This window comes from Emys orbicularis, chromosome 11, assembly GCF_028017835.1.
Source record: "Emys orbicularis isolate rEmyOrb1 chromosome 11, rEmyOrb1.hap1, whole genome shotgun sequence".
NCBI classification, from domain to species: domain Eukaryota; kingdom Metazoa; phylum Chordata; order Testudines; family Emydidae; genus Emys; species Emys orbicularis.
In genome coordinates this window covers 78,304,548-78,325,620 of record NC_088693.1, presented here as the reverse complement: position 1 = coordinate 78,325,620, position 21,073 = coordinate 78,304,548, and the positions used below count along the sequence as shown (strand labels likewise).

At 43.8% G+C, this 21,073-nt stretch overlaps 1 protein-coding gene across 1 annotated transcript in view; it reads left to right on the top strand.

The window, feature by feature from the left end:
• The window catches only part of PCNT (pericentrin), a 251,434-nt gene that overhangs the window by 69,912 nt on the left and 160,449 nt on the right, over positions 1–21,073 (top strand). The window contains exons 6-10 of the mRNA XM_065413237.1: positions 7,343–7,507; positions 14,325–16,796; positions 16,884–16,976; positions 18,272–18,448; positions 20,130–20,385. Coding sequence (XP_065269309.1) covers positions 7,343–7,507; positions 14,325–16,796; positions 16,884–16,976; positions 18,272–18,448; positions 20,130–20,385 — 3,163 coding nt within the window. The remainder of the gene's footprint in view (positions 1–7,342; positions 7,508–14,324; positions 16,797–16,883; positions 16,977–18,271; positions 18,449–20,129; positions 20,386–21,073) is intronic.

Here is a 21,073-nt window from a genome sequence, read left to right as displayed (position 1 = left end):
CCAGTTTACCAGGTCATCCAAGTCTTCCTGAAGGATATCCCGATCCTTCTCTGAATTGGCAATACCTCCCAACTTTGTGTCATCCGCAAACTTTATCAGCCCACTTCTACATTCGGTTCCGAGGTCAGTAATAAATAGATTAAATAAAATCTGACCCAAAACCGAACCTTGAGGAACCCCACTGGTGACCTCCCTCCAACCTGACAGTTCACCTTTCAGTACTACCCGCTGCAGTCTCCCCTTTAACCAGTTCTTTATCCACCTCTGGATTTTCATATCGATCCCCATCTTTTCCAATTTAACCAATAATTCCTCATGCAGTACCGTATCAAACGCTTTACTGAAATCGAGGTATATTAGATCCACCGCATTTCCTTTATCTAAAAAATCTGTTACTTTCTCAAAGAAGGAGATCAGGTTGGTTTGGCATGATCTGCCTTTCGTAAAACCATGTTGTAATTTGTCCCAATTGCCATTGACCTCAAGGTCCTTAACCACTTTCTCCTTCAAAATTTTTTCCAAGACCTTGCATATTACAGATGTTAAACTAACAGGCCTGTAGTTACCCGGGTCACTTTTTCCCCCCTTCTTGAAAATAGGAACCACATTAGCTATTCTCCAGTCCAACGGTACCACCCCCGAGTTTACAGATTCATTAAAAATTATCGCTAACGGGCTTGCAATTTCTCGCGCCAGTTCCTTTAATATTCTCGGATGAAGATCATCCGGTCCGCCCGATTTAGTCCCGTTAAGCTGTTCGAGTTTGGCTTCTACCTCGGATACGGTAATGTCAACCCCCCCCTCCTTTATTCCCCTCTGTCACGCTGCCTCTATTCCTAAACCCTTCATTAGCCTCATTAAAGACAGATGCAAAATATTCGTTTAGACATTGTGCCATGCCTAGATTATCCTTAATCTCCACTCCATCTACAGTCTTCAGCGGTCCCACTTCTTCTTTCTTTGTTTTCTTCCTATTTATATGGCTATAAAACCTCTTACTATTGGTTTTAATTCCCCTCGCAAGGTCCAACTCTATACGGCTTTTGGCCTTTCTCACTCCATCTCTACATGCTCTGACTTCAATAAGGTAGGTTTCTTTGCCGATCCCTCCCCTCTTCCACTCTTTGTACGCTTTCTGTTTTTTCTTAATCACCCCTCTGAGACGCTCGGTCTAAATCTCCTGCCTACGATCCGTTTTCCCTTTCTCGGGATACAGGCCTCCGACAGCTCCTGCAACTTCAACTTGAAATAATCCCAGGCGCCTTCCGCCTTTAGATCCATAAATATGTTAGTCCAATCCACTTCCCTAATTAGTCGTCTTAATTTATTAAAGTTACCCCTTTTGAAATCGTAAACCCTAGTCTCCGATTTAATTCTGTTAATCCTTCCATTTAGTTTAAACCGAATTAGCTCATGATCACTCGAGCCAAGGTTGTCTCCTACAACCATTTCCTCAACGAGGTCCTCACTACTCACCAAAACCACATCTAAAATGGCATCCCCCCTCGTCGGTTCAGTAACTACTTGATGAAGGAATTCATCAGCTATCACGTCTAGGAAAATCTGAGCCCTATTATTGTTACTAGCATTTGTTCCCCAATCTATATCCGGGAAGTTAAAGTCTCCCATGATTACACAGTTCCTATTAGTATTTACTTCCCTAAAAACATTAAAGAGTTCTCTGTCCATATCCAGGATAGATCCCGGCGGTCTATAGCACACCCCAAGCATTATCCCAGGGGAGGCTCTAGTAGTTTTTTTACGCAATGTGAGTATTGCCCAGACAGTCTCCGTCTTATCCATTCCATCACTTATTATTTCTTTACAGTTTACCTCATTATTGACATACAATGTTACTCCCCCACCTTTACCTTTGTTCCGGTCGTTCCTAAACAGCACATACCCTTCCATACCTGTACTCCAGTCATGACTACCGTTCCACCACATTTCGGTTATTCCTACAATATCCGGTCTCATTTCTCGGACCAGGAGCTCCAATTCCTCCATTTTGTTACCTAGGCTTCTCGCATTGGTGTATAAACATCTTAATTTATGCCGTTTAGCCTCCCTCCCATTAGTTATCCGATTTGATACGGACACCATACCGCCAGTATGACCTATTAGTCTAGTATCCATCCCCCCCCCTCTTCCTTATGTCCAATCTCTTCCCCCTGGCTATATCCGTTCTTGTCTCGTCACCCTCCTTCTCAGTGTTGTAATTTGGCGTGGAGATTAACTGGACATCTCCCAACCGTCTCCCCCGAATTCCTAGTTTAAAGCTCTTTTGATGAGATGAGCCAGCCTCCCTCCCAGAAGTCGATTTCCTTCCCTACTTAGGTGAAGTCCATCCCGTGAGAACAGTTGTCTGTCCCCGAAAGCCTCCCAGTGGCCATACATCCCAAAGCCCTCCTTATAGCACCACTCCCTTAGCCAACTATTTATCATCACAATCCTGTCAGCCCTTTGCTGCCCTTCTCTAGGAACAGGCAGAATCCCACTGAAAATGATCTGAGCCACCTGGAGAACTTCTTCTCGAAACTCCCCACACAGCAATAAGATCCAGCATCTCCTGTGCACTCCATGCTGGAGCGCGTCTGCGGCCTTGAGTCTCCATTATAAGCTGTACTGACGAGCTCTCCACGCTGATCAAACAGGAAATGAAAATTCAAAAGTTCCCGGGGCTTTAACAGTGGAGCGGCTGTTTCCTGTGTACCTGGCTGACGTGCTGTGGAGTTGAAAGTGCTCTCCACAGTGGTCACAGCGGAGCACTGTCGGGCACCTCCTGGAGGCCAATTTATTTAAATTATACAACGCAGTGTCTACACTATCCCCATGTCGACCTGTGGATGTTGAATCAAGCGCTACACCTCTCGTGGAGGTGGAGTACAGAAGTCGACTTTACAGGCCACTTAGGTTGGCAGAAGGGACTTGGTAGTGTAGACACATACATTATTAAATTGACCTAACACGGCTTATGTTCAACTAACTTTGTAGTGTAGACCAGGCCTCAGACTTTAAGGCTGGGGGTCATGAGCTGTCAGCCTCCACCCCAAACCCTGCTTTGCCTCCAGCATTTATAATGGTGTTAAATATATAAAAGTGTTTTTTTAATTTATAAGGGGGGGTCGTACTCAGAGGCTTGCTATGTGAAAGGGGTCACCAGTACAAAAGTTTGAGAACCACTGCTTTAAGGTCAGAAGGGACCATCAAGTCTGACTTATTGCACATTGCAGGACTCAGAACCTCACCCATTCCTGAAATAGACCCCATACCTGTGGCTGAATTACTGAAGTCTTCAAATCATGGTTTAAAGACTTCAAGTTACAGAGAATTCACCATTTACACTAGTATAATCCTGCAAGGACCTGTGCCCCATGCTGCAGAGAAAGGTGACCCCCCCCCCCCCCCCCAGGATCTCTGCCAATCTGATCTTGGGGGAAATTCCTTCCCGACCCCAAATACGGCGATCATTTAGACCCGAAGCATGTGGGCAAGACCTGCCAGTCAGATACTTGGGAAAGAATTCTCTGTAGTAACTCAGAGCCCTCTCCATCTACTGTCCCATCTCCAGCAGTTGGGGATTTTTGCTGCTGATAGTCACCGATGGGCCACATACCATCATAGGCAGTCCCATCATACTTTCACCTCCATAAACTTATCAAGCTCAGTCTTGAAGCCAGTTAGGTTTTCTGCTCCCACTGCTCCTCTTGGAAGTCTGTTCCAGAACTTCACTCATCTGATGGTTAGAAACCTTCATCTAATTTTGAGCCTAAACTTGTGGATGGCTGGTTTATAGGCATTTGTTCTTGAGTCCACGTTGGCGCTTGTGTGTGTGTGTGTGTGTAAAGCAATCATATCGTCCCTCATTCTTTTTTTGGTTATGCTAAACAAGCCAAGCTCTTTGAGTCTCCTCTCAGAAGGTAGGTTTTCCGTTCCTCGGATCATCCTAGTAGCCCTTCTTTGCACCTGTTCCACTTTGAATTCATCCTTCTTAAAGATGGGAGACCAGAATTGCACACAGTATTCCAGATGAGGTCTCATCAGTGTCACTTCCCTGTCTCTACTGGAAATACTTTGTTTGATGCATCCTAGGACTGCATTAGCCTTTTTCATGGCTGCATCACACTGATGGCTATAACTGTCCTGTGATAAACCAATACACCCAGGTCAGAGATCCCAAGCTTCTTTCAGAGCCCCCGCTTACTCACACATCTCAATCCTTTGTTCCCGAACTGGGTCTCTGCTCAGATTCCCTGCTGAGAGTGTTGATCTATGAATCATTGGAGCTTGTATTGTTTCTCTGGACCCCTTGTTGATCTGGGTCAGTTTCAGCCAGTCCCTTAATGACTCTATTCATTCCATGCAGACAGGGAGGTGAGACATATGCACACACTTATGTCTCTTAGGGTACGTCTACACTTACCTCCGGGTCCGACGGCAGGCAATCGATGTTCTGGGATCGATCCCGGAAGTGCTCGCCGTCGACGCCGGTACTCCAGCTCGGCGAGAGGAGTACGCGGCATCGACGGGGGAGCCTGCCTGCAGCGTCTGGACCCGCGGTAAGTTCGGACTAACGTACTTCGAATTCAGCTACGTTATTAACGTAGCTGAATTTGCGTACCTTAGTCCGAAGTGGGGGGGTAGTGTGGACCAGGCCTTAGCCTGCCCTGAGATCAAACTTAATCCTTTCCCCTGCTCTAGGTAGTAATGCAAAATGTAAGGGAAACTGAGACACAGAGGCCTCATAAAAATATTACAAAATTGCCACTTCATCACATAGGGTATATTACATCCTTCTCTTACTTTTTAATAAGTAATTCCAGGCCTCATATGGTTCTGCCACCATAGTATTTGAGTACCTATGTATTACCTGTGCAGGTCCCATAAGGCTTGCTGGATGGGCCAAAGTACACACTATAGTTTTTTTGCCAGGTGTTTAGGAAACCAGACTGGCAGCGATTGAATACCTGGAAAAGAGGTATAGCTAGGGAGAAGGAAAAAGAACGAAGTAGTTGGTGGTGGTTGAAATCCTGTCCTCAGCTGAAGGGGATATTGGATTACATTTCTTGCACAGTGGAAATATAATTTTGTTTTGGATGAGATTTAATCCTGAAAAAAGTAACATTTTGTTTGTGTTGCAGGAGCTGCTATTACTGGTGACAAAGTACTTAGTTCATTATTTTACAGCTGGTGTTAGGGCTTGCTCTGTAAGCCAGTGTAGGATGTGCTTAAAACAGAGGCAGATAATTTGATGCAAGTCGTTTGGGTGTTAGTACACTGACAGTTTTGATAATTGGCAAACCTGAAACTTCCCCTCACTTTTTAGCAGAACTTTTTGTAAATGTCTTTAAAAGTGACTCATCTCCTTTGTCCTTACAATGTACTTACCTGAAGTTTTTCTGCGAGTGCTTTGGGGCAGGGGATGTCCTTTTGTTCTGTGTTAGTATAGCATCTAGCACAATGGGTCATGGTCCATCAGGCACTATGGCAATACAAATGATACATAAGTACTCAGTACATTTAAAAAAACCAACAACTTGAAAATCAGATTATAATTTTCAGTTTTATTTTTACAAGGCTAAAATCTGATGCAGTCTTTGTGCATGATTGATATACATGATTGATATAATGTATATTACACATATACGCACTGAGGACATCTTATGAGTTCTTTGAGTGCCTGTCCATATGTGTATTCTACTCTAGGAAAGCACGCACCTGGGACGGGAGAATTTTTTTGCTAGCAGAGTCCCTTTGCTCCGTGGATGTGCCCTGACTATCCTTGTGGTCTGTACTGAAGGTATAATGGATGGTGGGGAACCAACCACCACTCCTGTTCTTTCTCACCACCTTGGCCTGAGACAGAGCGGTTCAGTGTCTGCACGTCTTAGCTTAGCTTTTGAGAGTTGTGCATAGTTTTACAAATAGTTTTTAGTATAATTAAGTATGGGTTAATAGTAAGGATTTGCTTGTGTGCCCGTTCCACCCTAACCTCTATATTTAGTGAGGACATTTAGTTTTTCTGTAATGCCCCCAAATCCCCTGGATTTAAATTTTGTGGGTCCTATGGGGGAGCTTTTCCCCTTAATTCCATGACTTGCCTTTCTTCCCCTCTGCTTGAGTACTTCTATGCTATTAGGGTTCTGCAGTAGAGAAGGAACTGGAGTAGCAGTTGGTCCCACACAATGCTATATACCCTCAGAACAGGGCTGAACAGACCAGGGTGGATTTGATTGAAATCAAATTGATTTAAATCACTAGTCAGGAAGACTCAATTTAATCATGGATTACATAAAAGTGCATTCTTGGTGGTTGTTATAACCTTAATACATATTCTTCACAGGTAGAGGAACTTCATTACAATCTTTCCAAACCGGGTCTCTTTTACGGCCTGCTGCCATTATAGGTTTTCCCTTCTAGTGAGAGAATGGTATGATAGATCTCAAATCAATGAAGGCTACACTCAAAGACCTCAAGACTTCTGGAATATGCTGCTCAAACAGTTTCACTTTTGTTTCTACTGCCTGTCCCTCCCTTCTCACATTTATCTCCAGACTTCTTCTCCTTGTCCAGATCTATTCCGCCCCCAACAATCTTCTATTCACTGAACTTTTTGAAACTTTGCACTTTTAGAGAGAGGTAAGGCATTGACTCTGTGTACACAAATTTGCAGAGGGACAATAGGGTTGAGGTCTGTTATTTCTCACCTCTATTTATTTATTTATTTATTTATTTATTTATTTATTTAAAAACATTTTTGCTGTTAACAAGCATGTTATCTCTGGAGACACAAATCCACAGTTTGAGAACTGCAAAACTAAGCATCTCTGATGGTATCTTCTAGACTGAGCACTGAATCCCATTGGATATATGGAAAGATTAACCTAAATAATCTATACAGAAGCCCCTGGAACCTCATAACATTGGGTCCCTAATCCATGAACTATTGGAACTCGTTTCCAAAATTTTTCTTAAACATTACATGAATATATTGTCTCATACTATAGAATGAGAATTTCTAATCTCTATTCCATAATGAAATATCTTTGAGCTATAATGTATCTTAATTAAAACTTTAGATCGGATTTTTTTTATAAAATGCTTTTTGAGGAAAAAAACTATTTTTTTTTTTTTTTTAAATTAAAATCCATGATTTTTATCCACCCTGGAACAGACACCACTAGCAAAAAAAAAAAACCCAACTCCAATCTCTGGCCATGGGGTGCATGCGCACCTAGAGTAGAATATGCATTGGGACAACACTTCTTGAAGAACTCGTGTTACTGTACATGTAAGTAAGTTTTCTTTACCCTCACTATAAAAAAAATATTTGTGCATTTAGGCTAATGAGCTTCTGAAAAGTAGAATTCCTGGAAAAAGTGAATTATCTCAAGCCCAGGAGCAGATGGCTGTTTTTCAGAACAGACTCAAGGAACAAAGTACTCAATTGCAGATAATGCATCAAAAAGCACATGACCTGGAACTACAACTGGAGTCTTCTCAAAAGGTAAAAAAACCTCTTTTAAATGCGCCAGTCACAATTAACTTTGTGTTAGAATATAGCTTTGAAATGTGATCTTGCAATCAAAGCAGGGTTATGCTGTGTTGCTTTTGGAAGAGAGTCCACTAATGAACACTTAGATTCTGCATGAAGTAGTGTTGATGTTTCCATAAAGGGCTGTGGATCAATGGTACTGAACCCATTCTTTAGCATGTTGTTAGGGGAGGATTACTGTTCTTTTGGAGGTGTTGACTTACAGATGAGACATAAAATCAAGATCTTGACTATTAGGGACTGATAGCAATATTTCTAAGAGGTAATGACTAGGTCCTGGCTACATTTAAATTTGGGTCATTACATTCTTTCTGTCTAAATTCATCCTGCAATTTCAGTTGTAGATGGTGGTCTTCGCTACTAGACCTAAACTGGTGTATAATGTTGAGATGCTTCATCCCCAAAGTGGCTGCATTTCAATGGTTATTGAAGTGATCCATGTATAGAGGTGTTAGAGATTGTGTAGAGATTGCTTTGATTCATTGGTATGAAAGGTGCTGTATAAGTGTAGGATGATTATTCTATAGTTATACAAGAATGTTTCAGGAGTTACCATTAAGGTCTACATGAGAACAAAACTTAATTGTATATCTCTAATCGTGTTGGCTTCAGACATCAAGATAAGTGAAAGCTTCTGTTGGTCTCCAGGTTCATAGATTTGTTCATTAAATATATAATTTATATCAACACGACCGATTTAAGATTCCCAGTCTGATACTTTAAAATATTACCCATTGGGGAATGTCCTACAAATTTATTTTTATTATAGAGGTAATGGTTGTGGCTCCATAATTAAAGTTAAGTTGAGTGTTTTGTCTATAAAGCAGGGATTCAACTTCTTTGTTGGTTATGAAGAATACACTCTGCTCCCCAGAATTACAGCATGTGCTCTTTGAGTATAGAATGAATTTTCTAAGAATTGACAAGTAAATAAACCAATTAATTGTAAGTTAAAATTAATTTACTAATGGGTCCTTTAACCAGTACAGCACCCTGTGTCAGATCATATTTTGTCCTGAATGATTTAGTCTCAGGCATTTACACAAACTACACACAAATTGGTAGGGAGGTAAATATTAAGTAGGTTTAGTGCACTGGATAGTTCTTGAAAAGAAATACTTACAATTAGTGGTCACTTTTCCCATTATTCTTCATAAATGAAAATTTCTCCTTTTAGCAGAAGCTGAAGAGTATTATTCTTCGAATGCTTGCTCAAGTCGATTCCATTTTAGGTGTGTGCACGCCCACATGCACAGTTGTCAGAGATTTCTGCCTTAGCGGTATCTCTAGGGCTGGCTGTGGCGCCCCCTGGAGTGGCACTCCCATGCGGTGGTATATCAGGCGCTGCCGGCCCTGCGCCCTCTCAGTTCCTTCTTACCACCAGTGACGGTTGGTTGGAGCGCCTTGTCTTGCTTCACAAGAGCAGCAGCGGTTATCCATTGACTGGTTTTAGTAGGGCAGCGGCAGGAGTTCCCAGCCAGTGATGGGGCCTTCAGTGCCCAAAGCGGTCCCGGTGGCTAAGAAGCAAGGCCGACCAGCTCTGCAGGTGCCACGCCAGGTGACCGATGCAGCTCCGGTCACATCACCGAAGGGGAAAGCCACCAGGGTGCTGCCGTGTAGACTGGCGGGACATCCCAGGTCACCGGATCGCAGGCACAAGTCCCCGTTCCTGCAACCTCGGGACCCAGCACCGCAGTCTGGCTCGCTGGCCAGAAGGCCTAGATCTCCGTCAAGATCCCCTCCTACTAGGTGAGGGACTCCAGACTCGTGGTGCTGCTCCCTGTACCGCCAGTACCAATTACCGTCTGGCCATAAGTTGCCTAGACGCTGAATACCGTCTCCCAGAAGATCTCGTCGTTGTCGGACTCCGTTCTGGAGGGCTCGTTCAGGATTTCGGCGTTGTTCGTGCTCGCCCTGGTACCTGTCCCCCCGTCGATCGCCTACCAGGGTCAATAGGCAGACCCAGACCTCAACGGCCCCGCTGTGGTCACCGGAGGGACAGTGGTCAGGGTCGGACTGTGATTATAGCCCGTCGCAGACGCGGGGTGACTCCCGTGTGATGTGGGAGATGGAGGCGGCTCTGGCCATGGTGCTGACGCAGCAGGGGCCGTGGCCCCCCCAGGGGCCATACTGGGACCCGTGTGTGTGTGGGGGTGCCGGTAATGCCGGTCCAGTACTCCCAGCCCTCCGTGGCCGCATCGGACAAACCAGCCGATGCACTGCTGGTGCTGCAGTCGGAACACGGTACTGTGGCGGAAGCAGAGCCCGCGCACCATACCCTGGCGCTAAGGGAGCCCTCCCCTGACAAGGAGAGGATGACACCATCCCTCAGGCGACATAATCGTCGTCGAGGAGGTGGCCAGACCATCCCACATCGCAGTCCCCTGGACGACTTTAAGGAGCATCAGGCCCTCCTTAAATGGCTGGCTGAAAATCTTGGTCTGCAGATTGAGGAGGTCGCTGAGGCAGCAGACGACCTCTTCAATGTCATCTCGGCCACCACACCGGCAAAGATTGTATTGCCCGTCTACCCGGGGTGCTCGAAATAGTCAAATCGGTGTGGCAAACCTCCTCATCTATTCTGCCGACCTCAGAGAAAGCATATAGTGCCAGTGGCTGCTTACCTGAGACTTCGTGGGGGGAGGTTCCAAATATACCTGTACTTTGGCGACTGGTTGATAAAGGGCCAGTCTCTGGATCAGGTGTGGAGACATCTCTACCTGGAATGTTCCACCTGTCGCGACCTGGGGTTGATAATAAACGAGAAAAAATCAACCTTAACGCCAGTACAACACACAGAATTAATTGGTGCAGTCCTCGACTCCACTTTGGCCAGGGCCTTCCTCCCCAAGACTCAGTTCCAGGCCATGGTGGACCTCATCGTGGTACTGCGGGACCACCTGCTCACCACCACCCACTTGTGCCTGAGGCTGTTGGGCCACATGGCAGTATGTACTTACGTGGTCAGGCACGCACGACTCCACCTCAGACCTCTTCAGGCATGGCTGGCGTCGGTCTGTGTCCCTAACCAGCACAGCAAGGACCGGGTGGTCAGGATCCAGACTGTCATCCCTCATCTGATGGCAGGATCCCACATGGGTGTTGGAAGGAGTTCCCTTCACGGCCCCGGCCTTGTCGGTGAACCTTGTCTCTGACGCCTCGCACCTGGGCTGGGGAGCCCACCTGGCCGCTCTCAGCACTTAAGGTTGTTGGTCCAGTCGCGATCGTTCCCTGCATATCAATATCAGGGAACTCAGAGTGGTATGACTAGTCTACCAAGCCTTTCTACCTCATATACAAGACAGGATGGTTCAGGTCCTGACAGACAACATGGCTACGTTCTTCTATATCAACAGGCAGAGCGGAGCCAGGTCATCTGCCCTTTGCCAGGAAGCCCTCTGGCTCTGGGACTTCTGTCTACAGCACGACATCCATCTCGTGGTCGCTCACCTTCCAGGTCCAAAAATGCTTTGGCAGATCACCTCAGCAGGACGTTCTCGTCTTTCCACAAGTGGTCCCTTCATCTGGAGGTGGTCAGTTCCATCTTATGAAGGTGGGGAACTCCCCGGGTGGACCTGTTCGCGTCCAGGCAGAACAGGAAGTGCCACATCTTCTGCTTGATTGGGGGCGTGGACAGAGGAGCCCTGTCGGATGCCTTTCTGCTCCCATGGTTGGAGGCCCTGTTGTACTCCTTCCCTCCGGTGCCATTGGTACCCAGAGTCCTCCTGAAAATCAAACAGGACAGGGCGAGAGTCATCCTAATAGTGTTGGCTTGGCTCCGCGAACTCTGGTTCAGCATTCTACTGGACCTCTGGGTGATGATCCCGTTCCAGCTACTGCTAAGGTCGGACCTGTTGTCCCAGAACCACGGCAGTCTTCTGCACCCCAACCTGGTGCGTTACATCTGATGGCTTGGCTGCTGCGTGGCTAAACGCGCAGGAGCAGCAGTGCTTGGCTGAGGTTCAGCACATTCTGTTGGAAAGTAGGAAGCCCTCCACCAGAGCGACCTACCTGGCCAAGTGGAAACGATTCACCTACTGGATTGCGGACAAAGGTGTTCGTCCTGAGCAGGCTTCGCTGCAGCTTATTCTGGACTACCTCCTGCACCTCAAGCTCCAGGGCTTGTCCCTCTCAATGATCAAGGTCCATCTGGCCGGCCTTCTACCCGCTGTTCGAGGGCAGGTCGGTTTTTGCACAGGATATCATGGCCAGATTCCTTAAGGGCCTAGAGCACGTCTACCTGCATGTCAGGGACCCCGTCCCTCTGTGGTGCTGTCACAGCTCACAGGTCCTCTCTTTGAGCCGCTGGCTTCCTGCTCCATCCTTCTCCTCTCCTGGAAGGTTGCGTTCCTGGTTGCGGTGACATCGGCCTGCTGGGTATCCGAGATTCGGGTGCTTACCTCGGAGCCGCCTTACACGATCTTCTACAAGGACAAGGTCCCACTAAGGCCGCACCCAACGTTTCTTCCCAAGATAGTCTCTCAGTTTTATTTGAGCCAGGACATTTACTTACCAGTCTTCTTTCTGAAGCCGCAAAGGTCGGAGGAGCACAGGCTACATGCCCTGGACGTCAGAAGGGCTCTGGCCTTCTACATTGACAGGACCAAGCCGTTCCATAAGTCGACGCAATTATTAGTCGCTGTAGCCAACAGAATGAGTGAATACTGGACTACCTTTCAAAGAATTACTTCTTAGATCACTGCCTGCATTTGCTTCTGCTACGACCAAGCGTAGGTGCCACCCCCAGCAATTGTCACTGTACCGCACAGGCCTCTGTGGTAGCCTTTCTGGCCCATATGCCTATCCAGGACATCTGTAGAGCGGCCACCTAGTCATCTGTCCACACTTTTACATCCCGCTATGCCCTGACTCAGCAGGCCTGGGACGATGCTGGCTTCGGTAGGGCAGTGCTGCAAGCTGCTAAGCTGTGAACTCCGAGCCCACCTCCGTGGATACTGCTTGTGAGTCACCTAAAATAGAATCGACATGAGCAAGCACTCGAAGAAGAAAAAACGGTTACCTACCTTTTCATAACTGTTGTTCTTCAAGATGTGTTGCTCATGTCCATTCCATTTCCCGCCCTCCTGCCCCTCTGTTGGAGTTGCTGGCAAGAAGGAACTGAGGGTACGTCTATACTTACTTCCTGGTCCGGATGTAAGCGTTCGATCTTCTGGGATCGATTTATCGCGTCTTGTCTAGACGCGATAAATCGATCCCGGAAGTGCTCGCCGTCGACGCCGGTACTCCATCTCAGCGAGAGGAGTACGCGGCATCGACGGGGGAGCCTGCCTGCCACGTCTGGACCCACGGTAAGTTTGAACTAAGGTACTTCGAATTCAGCTACGTTATTAACATAGCTGAATTTGCGTACCTTAGTCCGAAGTGGGGGGGTAGTGTGGACCAGGCCTAAGAGGGCGCAGGGCCGGCGGCGCCTGGTATACTGCTGCATGGGAGTGCCACTCCAGAGGGTGCCACAACCGGCCCTACAGATACCACTAAGGCAGAAATCTCCGACAACTGTGCACGTGGGTGCACACACATCTAAAATGGAATGGACATGAGCAACAGATCTCGAAGAACAACAGTTAAGAAAAGGTAGGTAACCATTTTTTGTTCAGAGAAACACTCAAAGAATTGCCCTCTTTCAAAAGGGTTGTCATTTTGTATTATTCTCAAAGAGACTGGTGGCACAAGTTGTCATTAGCAAAGGTTGCCACTGCTTCCATTCATCTGCTCCTCTCTACCCCCTGGTAGCATAGGGGCCAGCAGTCTTCCCTGAGGGCAGTTTGACTTTGTTTTCATTGTGAACAATGGGAGGCAGTAGCTATTTTTGTTAAGGGCAGGCTGTGACCTCAGTCCCATTGAGAATGATGGGTAATGGAGGCTGTTTTGAAATAGGACAGCTCTTCATGAGTGTCTCTGAAATAGAAGATTTTATGTGCCAGCCTGTGTTGAAGGAGAAATTTTCAATTATCAAAAATAATGCTATGAAATTTATTTTTCATCCTAAAAAATCTACCTGTTGCACTAGGTCTATTCAACAGAGAAGGCAGGAGGGAAGGGGAAACCGAGGAGTGCATTCTGCCCTCTGATGTGTTCCTCTGCTGATACAGAACACCCGTAAACCCAGCTTAGTTGGCCTGTATGCTTTGGCTGCTTAGCACTCGTTCAGAATAGTACAGAACAGCTAGCATACGCTGGTGAATCTGGCCCTAAAAGTTAAAAAAATACTAACCACGTTCAAGTGATTACAAGTATCATGAGTAGCAGTCTCTTTGGGTTTCTTATTTAGTGTTCATGAGTGAAAATGTTAATTTAAAATGCAAGGGAATTCCTGAATAAAAACCCTTAAACTGAATTCAGCTGAGGTCATACTTACAAGAAACCCAAATATGATGAGATATGATGATGCACAGTTAAAACACCTGTGCAATGTTCACACTTGCCTGAAGTGACATTATGAGAAAAAAAATTCTGTTTTTAAAAGTTAGTGTACTGTGGAACCAGTCACTAATATGCATTCATCCTAATGCTGTGGAATTGTGATTTTAAAATATAGTTTAAAAGTGGACACATTTCCTTTAAACACACCATAAATCAGCGGTGTAAGTCCTCCCACTCTCACAGGCAAGCTTTCTCCGTGGCATAGACAAATCAGCAAGCCCTCCAGTTAAGGGAAATTTTGTGGGGGGAGGGTTATTAAACTGAAAATTTCAGAGAAATTGAAATAGCTGGGTATTTAGTTCATGTGTAATATTTTATTTTTAAGAATACCAAAGATAAAGAAAGTATGCTTGCACAGAAGGAAGAGAATCTGAGTAATACAATGCAACAGATGTACAACAATATAGGAGAAAAAGAAGAAATCATTAAAGGTCTTCAAGATATAGTGACATCAGAAAGGTCTAATTTATCTCTTCTACAACACACTCTTTCTCTCCGGGACACAGAGATAATGCAGTTAAAAAATGAAATTGCTTCAGCCAAGATGAAAGAACAGGAATGTATTGAAGAATTGAAAACAAACCACAAAAGGGATATTTGTAGACAGTTGGAAGAGTGTCACAGAAAAGAGATAGTAAGAGTTAAGGAGGTTTGTGAAGAAGAGATGAATAAAAAATATAAGAATGAACTTGAGCAGTTAAAAAGAGAACTCTCTGCTTTGAATTCTGATGAAGATTTTCAGAATTTAAATGCAATAATTATTGATTTAAATAATAAACTGCATGAGTCTGAAATGCATAGACACAACTTGTGCAAGCAACTTAAAAATCAAATGGAGGATTTTCAGAGAGAGAGATCTGAAATTGAGCTGAGGTATAAGGATTTGGTAGAAGACCTCAAATTACAGCTTACTAATGCAGAAAAACAGGCTAAGGAAGCACAGGAATCTAAACAAGAAAAGGAGTATTTGAATGACGAGATCCAAAAACTCAACTCCTTCATCCAGGAATTAAGTGAAAAGCTGCTCCTTGAGACAAAAAATAACAAAGATTTAAAGCATAAGCACGATGAAGAAATAACTCTCTACAATTTGAAGTTAAAAAAGTTAGAGCAGGAGGAAAAATTGTTACAGGCGGTGTCAGAATCACAGAAAGCAGAGCTTGAGAAGATGCAGAGTAAATTATGCCAGCATGAAGGTGAAATACAGTTAGTTCGTGAAGAACTGGAGTTCCAACATGGCTTGCGAGTGGACTCTTTTAAAACTGAATTAGAAGATACACACAAAAATCTAGAGAAGGACCATAAAAGTTATGAAGCTGATAACATGTCTGAAGAAAATATGATAGATCTAGGATCTTTCATAGAAGATGCAGACATATTAACTAAATATCTTGTCTCCACTGAGAGACAGGAGCAGTCATACATATCAAACAACTCTGGACTTCTTGACACTGAAGAGGGTAGGCTTGATAAATTTGTACTAGATAGCAACATCATTTTAGAACCCAACATGGACTCCACAGCAGATAAGTTAATGTTTATCCCTGATGAACAAAAGTGTCTTAGCAGTGTACTGCAAGGGACTTCTGATGAAACAGAGCTGGACGCTGAGGCTTTTGCTTCATATTTGTCAGGGGACTCCTTGCTGCAAAATGAAATAAGTGACAGTAAGGAGGTGAAGGATGAAGAGAAAGCAGGCTTGATGGAGAGATGTGTTAAGCTAATTAAGCAGCTCAGTGAAAAAGAGTCAGCACTGAACAAATCCTATCAGGAGACCCAAGAAGCTCTTGAAAAATGGGAAAAAGCAACAGCTGAACTTTCCATTACCCATTTAGAACTGAATAAGGAGCGCGAAGCACGGGTTCATTGTGAAGAAGAACTTGATCAAAAAGTAAAGAAGGAGAAAGAGCTTGAAAACAAAATAAACTTTCTGGAAAAGCAGGGTGAAGACAGAGATCAAACAGTTTGTAGTGAAGAATTAGGGTTTGGAATAAAGGCTTCAAAGTCGCATACTTGGCAGGAGATGATAAAAGACCTCAAGCAGGAAAGAGAAACATTGATGATGCAATTGAGGGCTCAGGAGCAATTAGTAAAAGAAGTTCAAGAGCAGAAAACTGCCTCTGATTCAGTAACGAGTGAAGTACAGTCCCTTTTTGGACGTCAACTAGCTGCTTTGCAAAGCCAAAGGGATCAAATGCAAGTCCAGCTTGATGCCCAGAAGGCCAAAAACCAGACTATGGCTGAACTTCTTGGTCAGAAAACCATAGTAGAAGAGACATTACTGAAAGAACAGGAGGCTCTCAAAGCTGAAATCAATAATAAAGAACAAAGTTTAACACTCACACTTAGGGAGAATGTAACCTTACAAGAAAGATTGTCTGCTGTAGAGCAGAATCTAATAAAAGCAGAAAACGCTCTGGAAGAGAATCTTGAAAAAAATATACATGATCTTAATATGAAAACGAAAAACTTTGAAAAAGCACTGGAGTGTGAAAGATTGGAATTTGAGGAGAAATTGAAATCCAGTAACTTGGAACTTCAGAAATTTAACATTGAAATACAGGCAAAAAAAATTGAATACATTGAAAAAGAAAACAAACTGACTGAGGAAGTGGCTTATTTGAAGAAGGTTCAGGTGGAACTGGAGAATCATCTTCAGGAGACTGTGCAGAAGTCCGCACAAGCCATACAGGAGGTACAGTCTGAGATGAGGAGACATTATGAAGAGGAAATTAGTAAAATGGAATCTCATCATCTTTCTGAAACAGCAAAAATGAATCGGGTACACCAGAAAGAGGTAGGTAGCTCTAATAATGACACGAGGATTTGTATTTCTGAATGCTTGGTAAATGGTAATTTCAAAAAAATGCATCCTTCTTTTCAGATAGAAGAGCTAAATGCAGAAATAAAAGAGAAGGTGGAAAAACAGCAGAACTTGGAGGAGGAACGAAAAGAACAGATTGGATTAATTAAAAAGGTATTTTTTTGTAACAGGCTTATTTTAGAAAGATTCTGCATGTCTGATTTCTTCAGAGACGGAAAATCAACATGGGGTTTTGCAAGAGTAAAGATAGTTTTGTTGACTTTGAGACTACTGTCCTAATGGCTTGTTAATGCTGGAAGGACAAAAGTGCAAAATGTCCACAATCCAGTAAAAATTCTGTGCTGTATTTGTGACGTTCCCCTCTGGTTTTATCTGGACTGGTAATCTGCTAGGTCACTCCAGTCCTTGAATCTGGGAGCCAGCCTTACCCTGCTCTGCTGTGAGAATCCCCGCTCCTGGTCTGTTCATGGACAGCCTCTGGCATGTAAGCTGCTCCTTGGATTGTGCAGTTGAATGACACTAGCCAATACCTCCAGTCCCAGACACAACCCTAGGAACCTCTGTCTTGCAGTGTCCAGTTATGCCTGCTGGATGCTGCAAGCTTCTATGAGTTCATCAATTTAACAAAGAAATTGATATGTACCGGGTTTGTCATCTCAAGGGAGCCTCTGAAACACTTCAAACCAAACACACTGCTTCAGGTAGAATAAACAAACAAATTTATTAACTAAAGTGATTATAAGTCAAAACATAACAAGTCAGATTTGGTCAAATGAAATAAAAGCAAAACGCATTCTAAGCGGATCTTAACACTTTCAGTGTCCTTACAAATTTAGCTGCTTCTCACCACAGGCTGGCTGGTTGCTCTACAGCCAGGTTCTCCCCTTTGATCAGCGCTTCAGTCGCTTGGTGCGGTGTCTGTAGATGTAGGTGGAAGAGAGGGGAAGACCATGGCAAGTGTCTTTCCCTTTTATCATGCCCTTTCTTCCCTCTTGGCTCCCCCCTCCCCCCCCCAGTCAGGTGAGCATTACCTCATCGCAGTTCCAAACTCACCAAAGGAAGGGGAGGTGACTCCCTCCAGAGTCTAACAGATTCTTTTGTTGCTGCCTAGGCTTGCGTCCTTTGTTCCTGTGAGGCTGGGCTGGGTTTGTCCCATACCTGTCCTGATGAGGTGTGAAGTGCCTCTCTGCTCTCAGAGAGTTTTTGCCTGGGCTTATTTTGAGCCATGAGGATACATTTTCAGCCCCCTAACTACATACATGAAATTATAACCTATAACATTACTATAATACTGTAATAACAGTGCTCAGTGCATCATGAGCCTTCCGAAGACACCCAACATGACAAACTTTGCATTGCATACCACACAATCATTTTATAAAGATGAACATGAGGAATGTAGGGTGTTCCCCCCGAGGTACAGAGCGTCACAGTGTTCTTCTCTCCAGGTTCATGAAAGAGAACATGATCGTGAAATTACTGAACTAATTATTAAACATGAAGATGAAATGAAAGAGCTACGTGCTGAACTAATTAAGGAACAGCAGCAACTGTTGGATGAACTTCAGCAACAAATGGAAGGTACACATAAAACAGAGATGCAGCATGCTCAGCTCCAGTCACAGGTACAGTATGTATGCACAGTAATTATTTAGGCAAATTTCCTGGCTGTCACAATTTACAGTTAATTCGCTTGCAAAGAGGAGCCGTTTTTCTAACAAAATAAGCCGTCTTTGGAGGAATGCCTTGTGCTATCGTAAAGACTACATTTGAAGAATCAATAGGGATTGTTATGCTAAGAGGACTGCAGATACCATCTTCTATGGAAGGGTCTCCAATGTCTTCAATCTTACCACTTATTCTTTAGAAAATTGACAAAATTTAGACAATTTGTGAAGGGAAGAAGCTTGCTTATCTTCATAAATATAAATAAGGATCTGCAGTAACTTCTGGGAATGGAGAGAGGCAGACAAAGAATAAGAGGCTAATATGCCTTTTTGGTGTTCTAATCAATAGATATGCATTTTTATTATTATTATTTTTTTTTGCATGTTAGGTTTGCACAAAATTCTAGTGCAAGGTAACACCAGTCTCTAGTGTTGCTAGACCTCTAGAAATATGGAATAGTGGTTGTATGTGCTGCAATATTGGGAATTGTAAAGTATGGCAGAAAATCAAACTGAAACTTAGTCTTGCTTCAGCCAGGTCTTATGAATTGCATGAAGGTAATCCATCACACACAACTTTACTGCGATGTGTATACTGAGTGTATTTTTGTCAGTGTGTCACATCCCTTCTCATGGGTTTTACAGTTTGTTATTGAGTCTACACTAGGTAAACTCTGAATTTAAATATTAAATATTACTCCAAATATCCCTCTAAAGAGTCCATGGACCTTTTAATTGTTACATATTTATTGACTCTGTATCGGATAAGATTGTAATGATGTTACTTGAATTTACAAGTGGAGGCCCTGATCTTGCAAGCTGCTACACGCATATATAATTATACGCATGTGAGTAGCCCCATTGATGTTATTTGGCAGGCCTAAATTCCCTTCTCTCTAAATATTTAATCCATTTTTAAACACCCATTAATTCTAGGAATACATAGGATACAATTACTTTTGTGTCTAATCCCTAAATATTGGCTATAAGTATTTGTATATATGTAGAATAGAAACTTTATAATCCATTGTAAAGTTTAGTTGCTGCTACTGCTAACTGATAGGTCAGAACTGAATCAATGAGCAGCACAAGAGAAATGTATATTTACATCATTGTTTCTATCTCAACACTTCTGATATTGGTTATTCACTCTACCATAGTATCAAATGATAGCCAGTGACAGCTTTGTGAGATATGATGCACTGTGATGGACTCAAAGGGTAAAAGTGGAAATTTGCAGCAATGCTATAGACAATAATACTGTGCATTTTTGCAATTTCCTTTTTACATTTCATACCTTTCTGAAGATGCTGCAGGGAGGCGGATTGCTGGCAGGCATTCCCTATCAGCAGATAATCTTAAGAGAAAGAAAAGGCAAACAGTTTGGATATAATATCAAACATACTTTACTACTGGAAGGAGAGATAGTAAAGACTGTACTCATTAATAAAAAGCTTCTGCAAGCCAGATGAGAACTAGAATCTGGTTTTTCTGCTATTCCACTTCCAGCCATGAATATGTTTTATATGAAAATAACAGACTAGCAATAAATATAGAGGTGTGTGTATATAATTGAAACTGGTATAGAAAAATGGTAATATATTTCACTTAAACCATGTTTTTCGCTTTCCCACTGTAGACACTGCACAATCTTGAGTTGGAAGGTTTACGACTAAGTCTAACTAATATGCACACATCCCAGTTGGAGTTGATGCAGTCTAACTTGAGAAAGGAGAAGGAAACTGCCCTTGTGGAGTTACGGGAGATGCTCAATGATAAGCGTGCTCAGGAAGTAGCAATTCTACAGAGCCGACATCAGTTTGAGTTGGAACATATTAATGAACAACATCTGAAGGAAAAAGAAGAAATTGCACTGAAACATCAACAAGAACTAGGTATTATGAACTTGGGAGTTAGGGGGCTGATTATGCAACTGCTGAGCATTTGATTGCCCCACAATTTCTGATGGGGAGATTCTCAGGCCTGGTCTACATTTAAAATTTATGTTGGCATTACTGTGATGCTCAGGGATGTGAAAAATCCACACACCTGAACGTCATAGCTATGCCAACCTAACCCCTGTTGTAGATGCAGCCAGGTCGACTTGAAGAATGAGCGACACAGCTACTGTCGGTTAGGAAGGTAGTGTTCTTACAGCGACACAAAAACCTCATTTCTGCATCTACACTATGGGGCTATGACAGTATAGCTACAGCCCCGTAGCTGGACCACTCTATGCCCCATAGTGTAAACATAGCCTCTTTTTGGTCTGTCCTATGGCCTGTTCTTGTCCCTGTTGAAATCTGTGAAAACTGGCATTGACTGCAGTAGGGACAGGGTCAGGCATTATATGTTCAAGGGATTTAGGCCTGCCTCGGATATAAAGCCTTGATTTCCAAAGATATAGCTGTGATAGTTGCCCATTCGTAGAATCATAGGGTTGGAAGGGACCTCAGGAGGTCATCTAGTCCAACCCCCTGCTCAAAGCAGAACCAATCCCCAGACAGATTTTTGCCCCAGCTCCCTAAATGGCCCCCTCAAGGATTGAACTCACACCCCTGGGTTTAGCAGGCCAATGCTCAA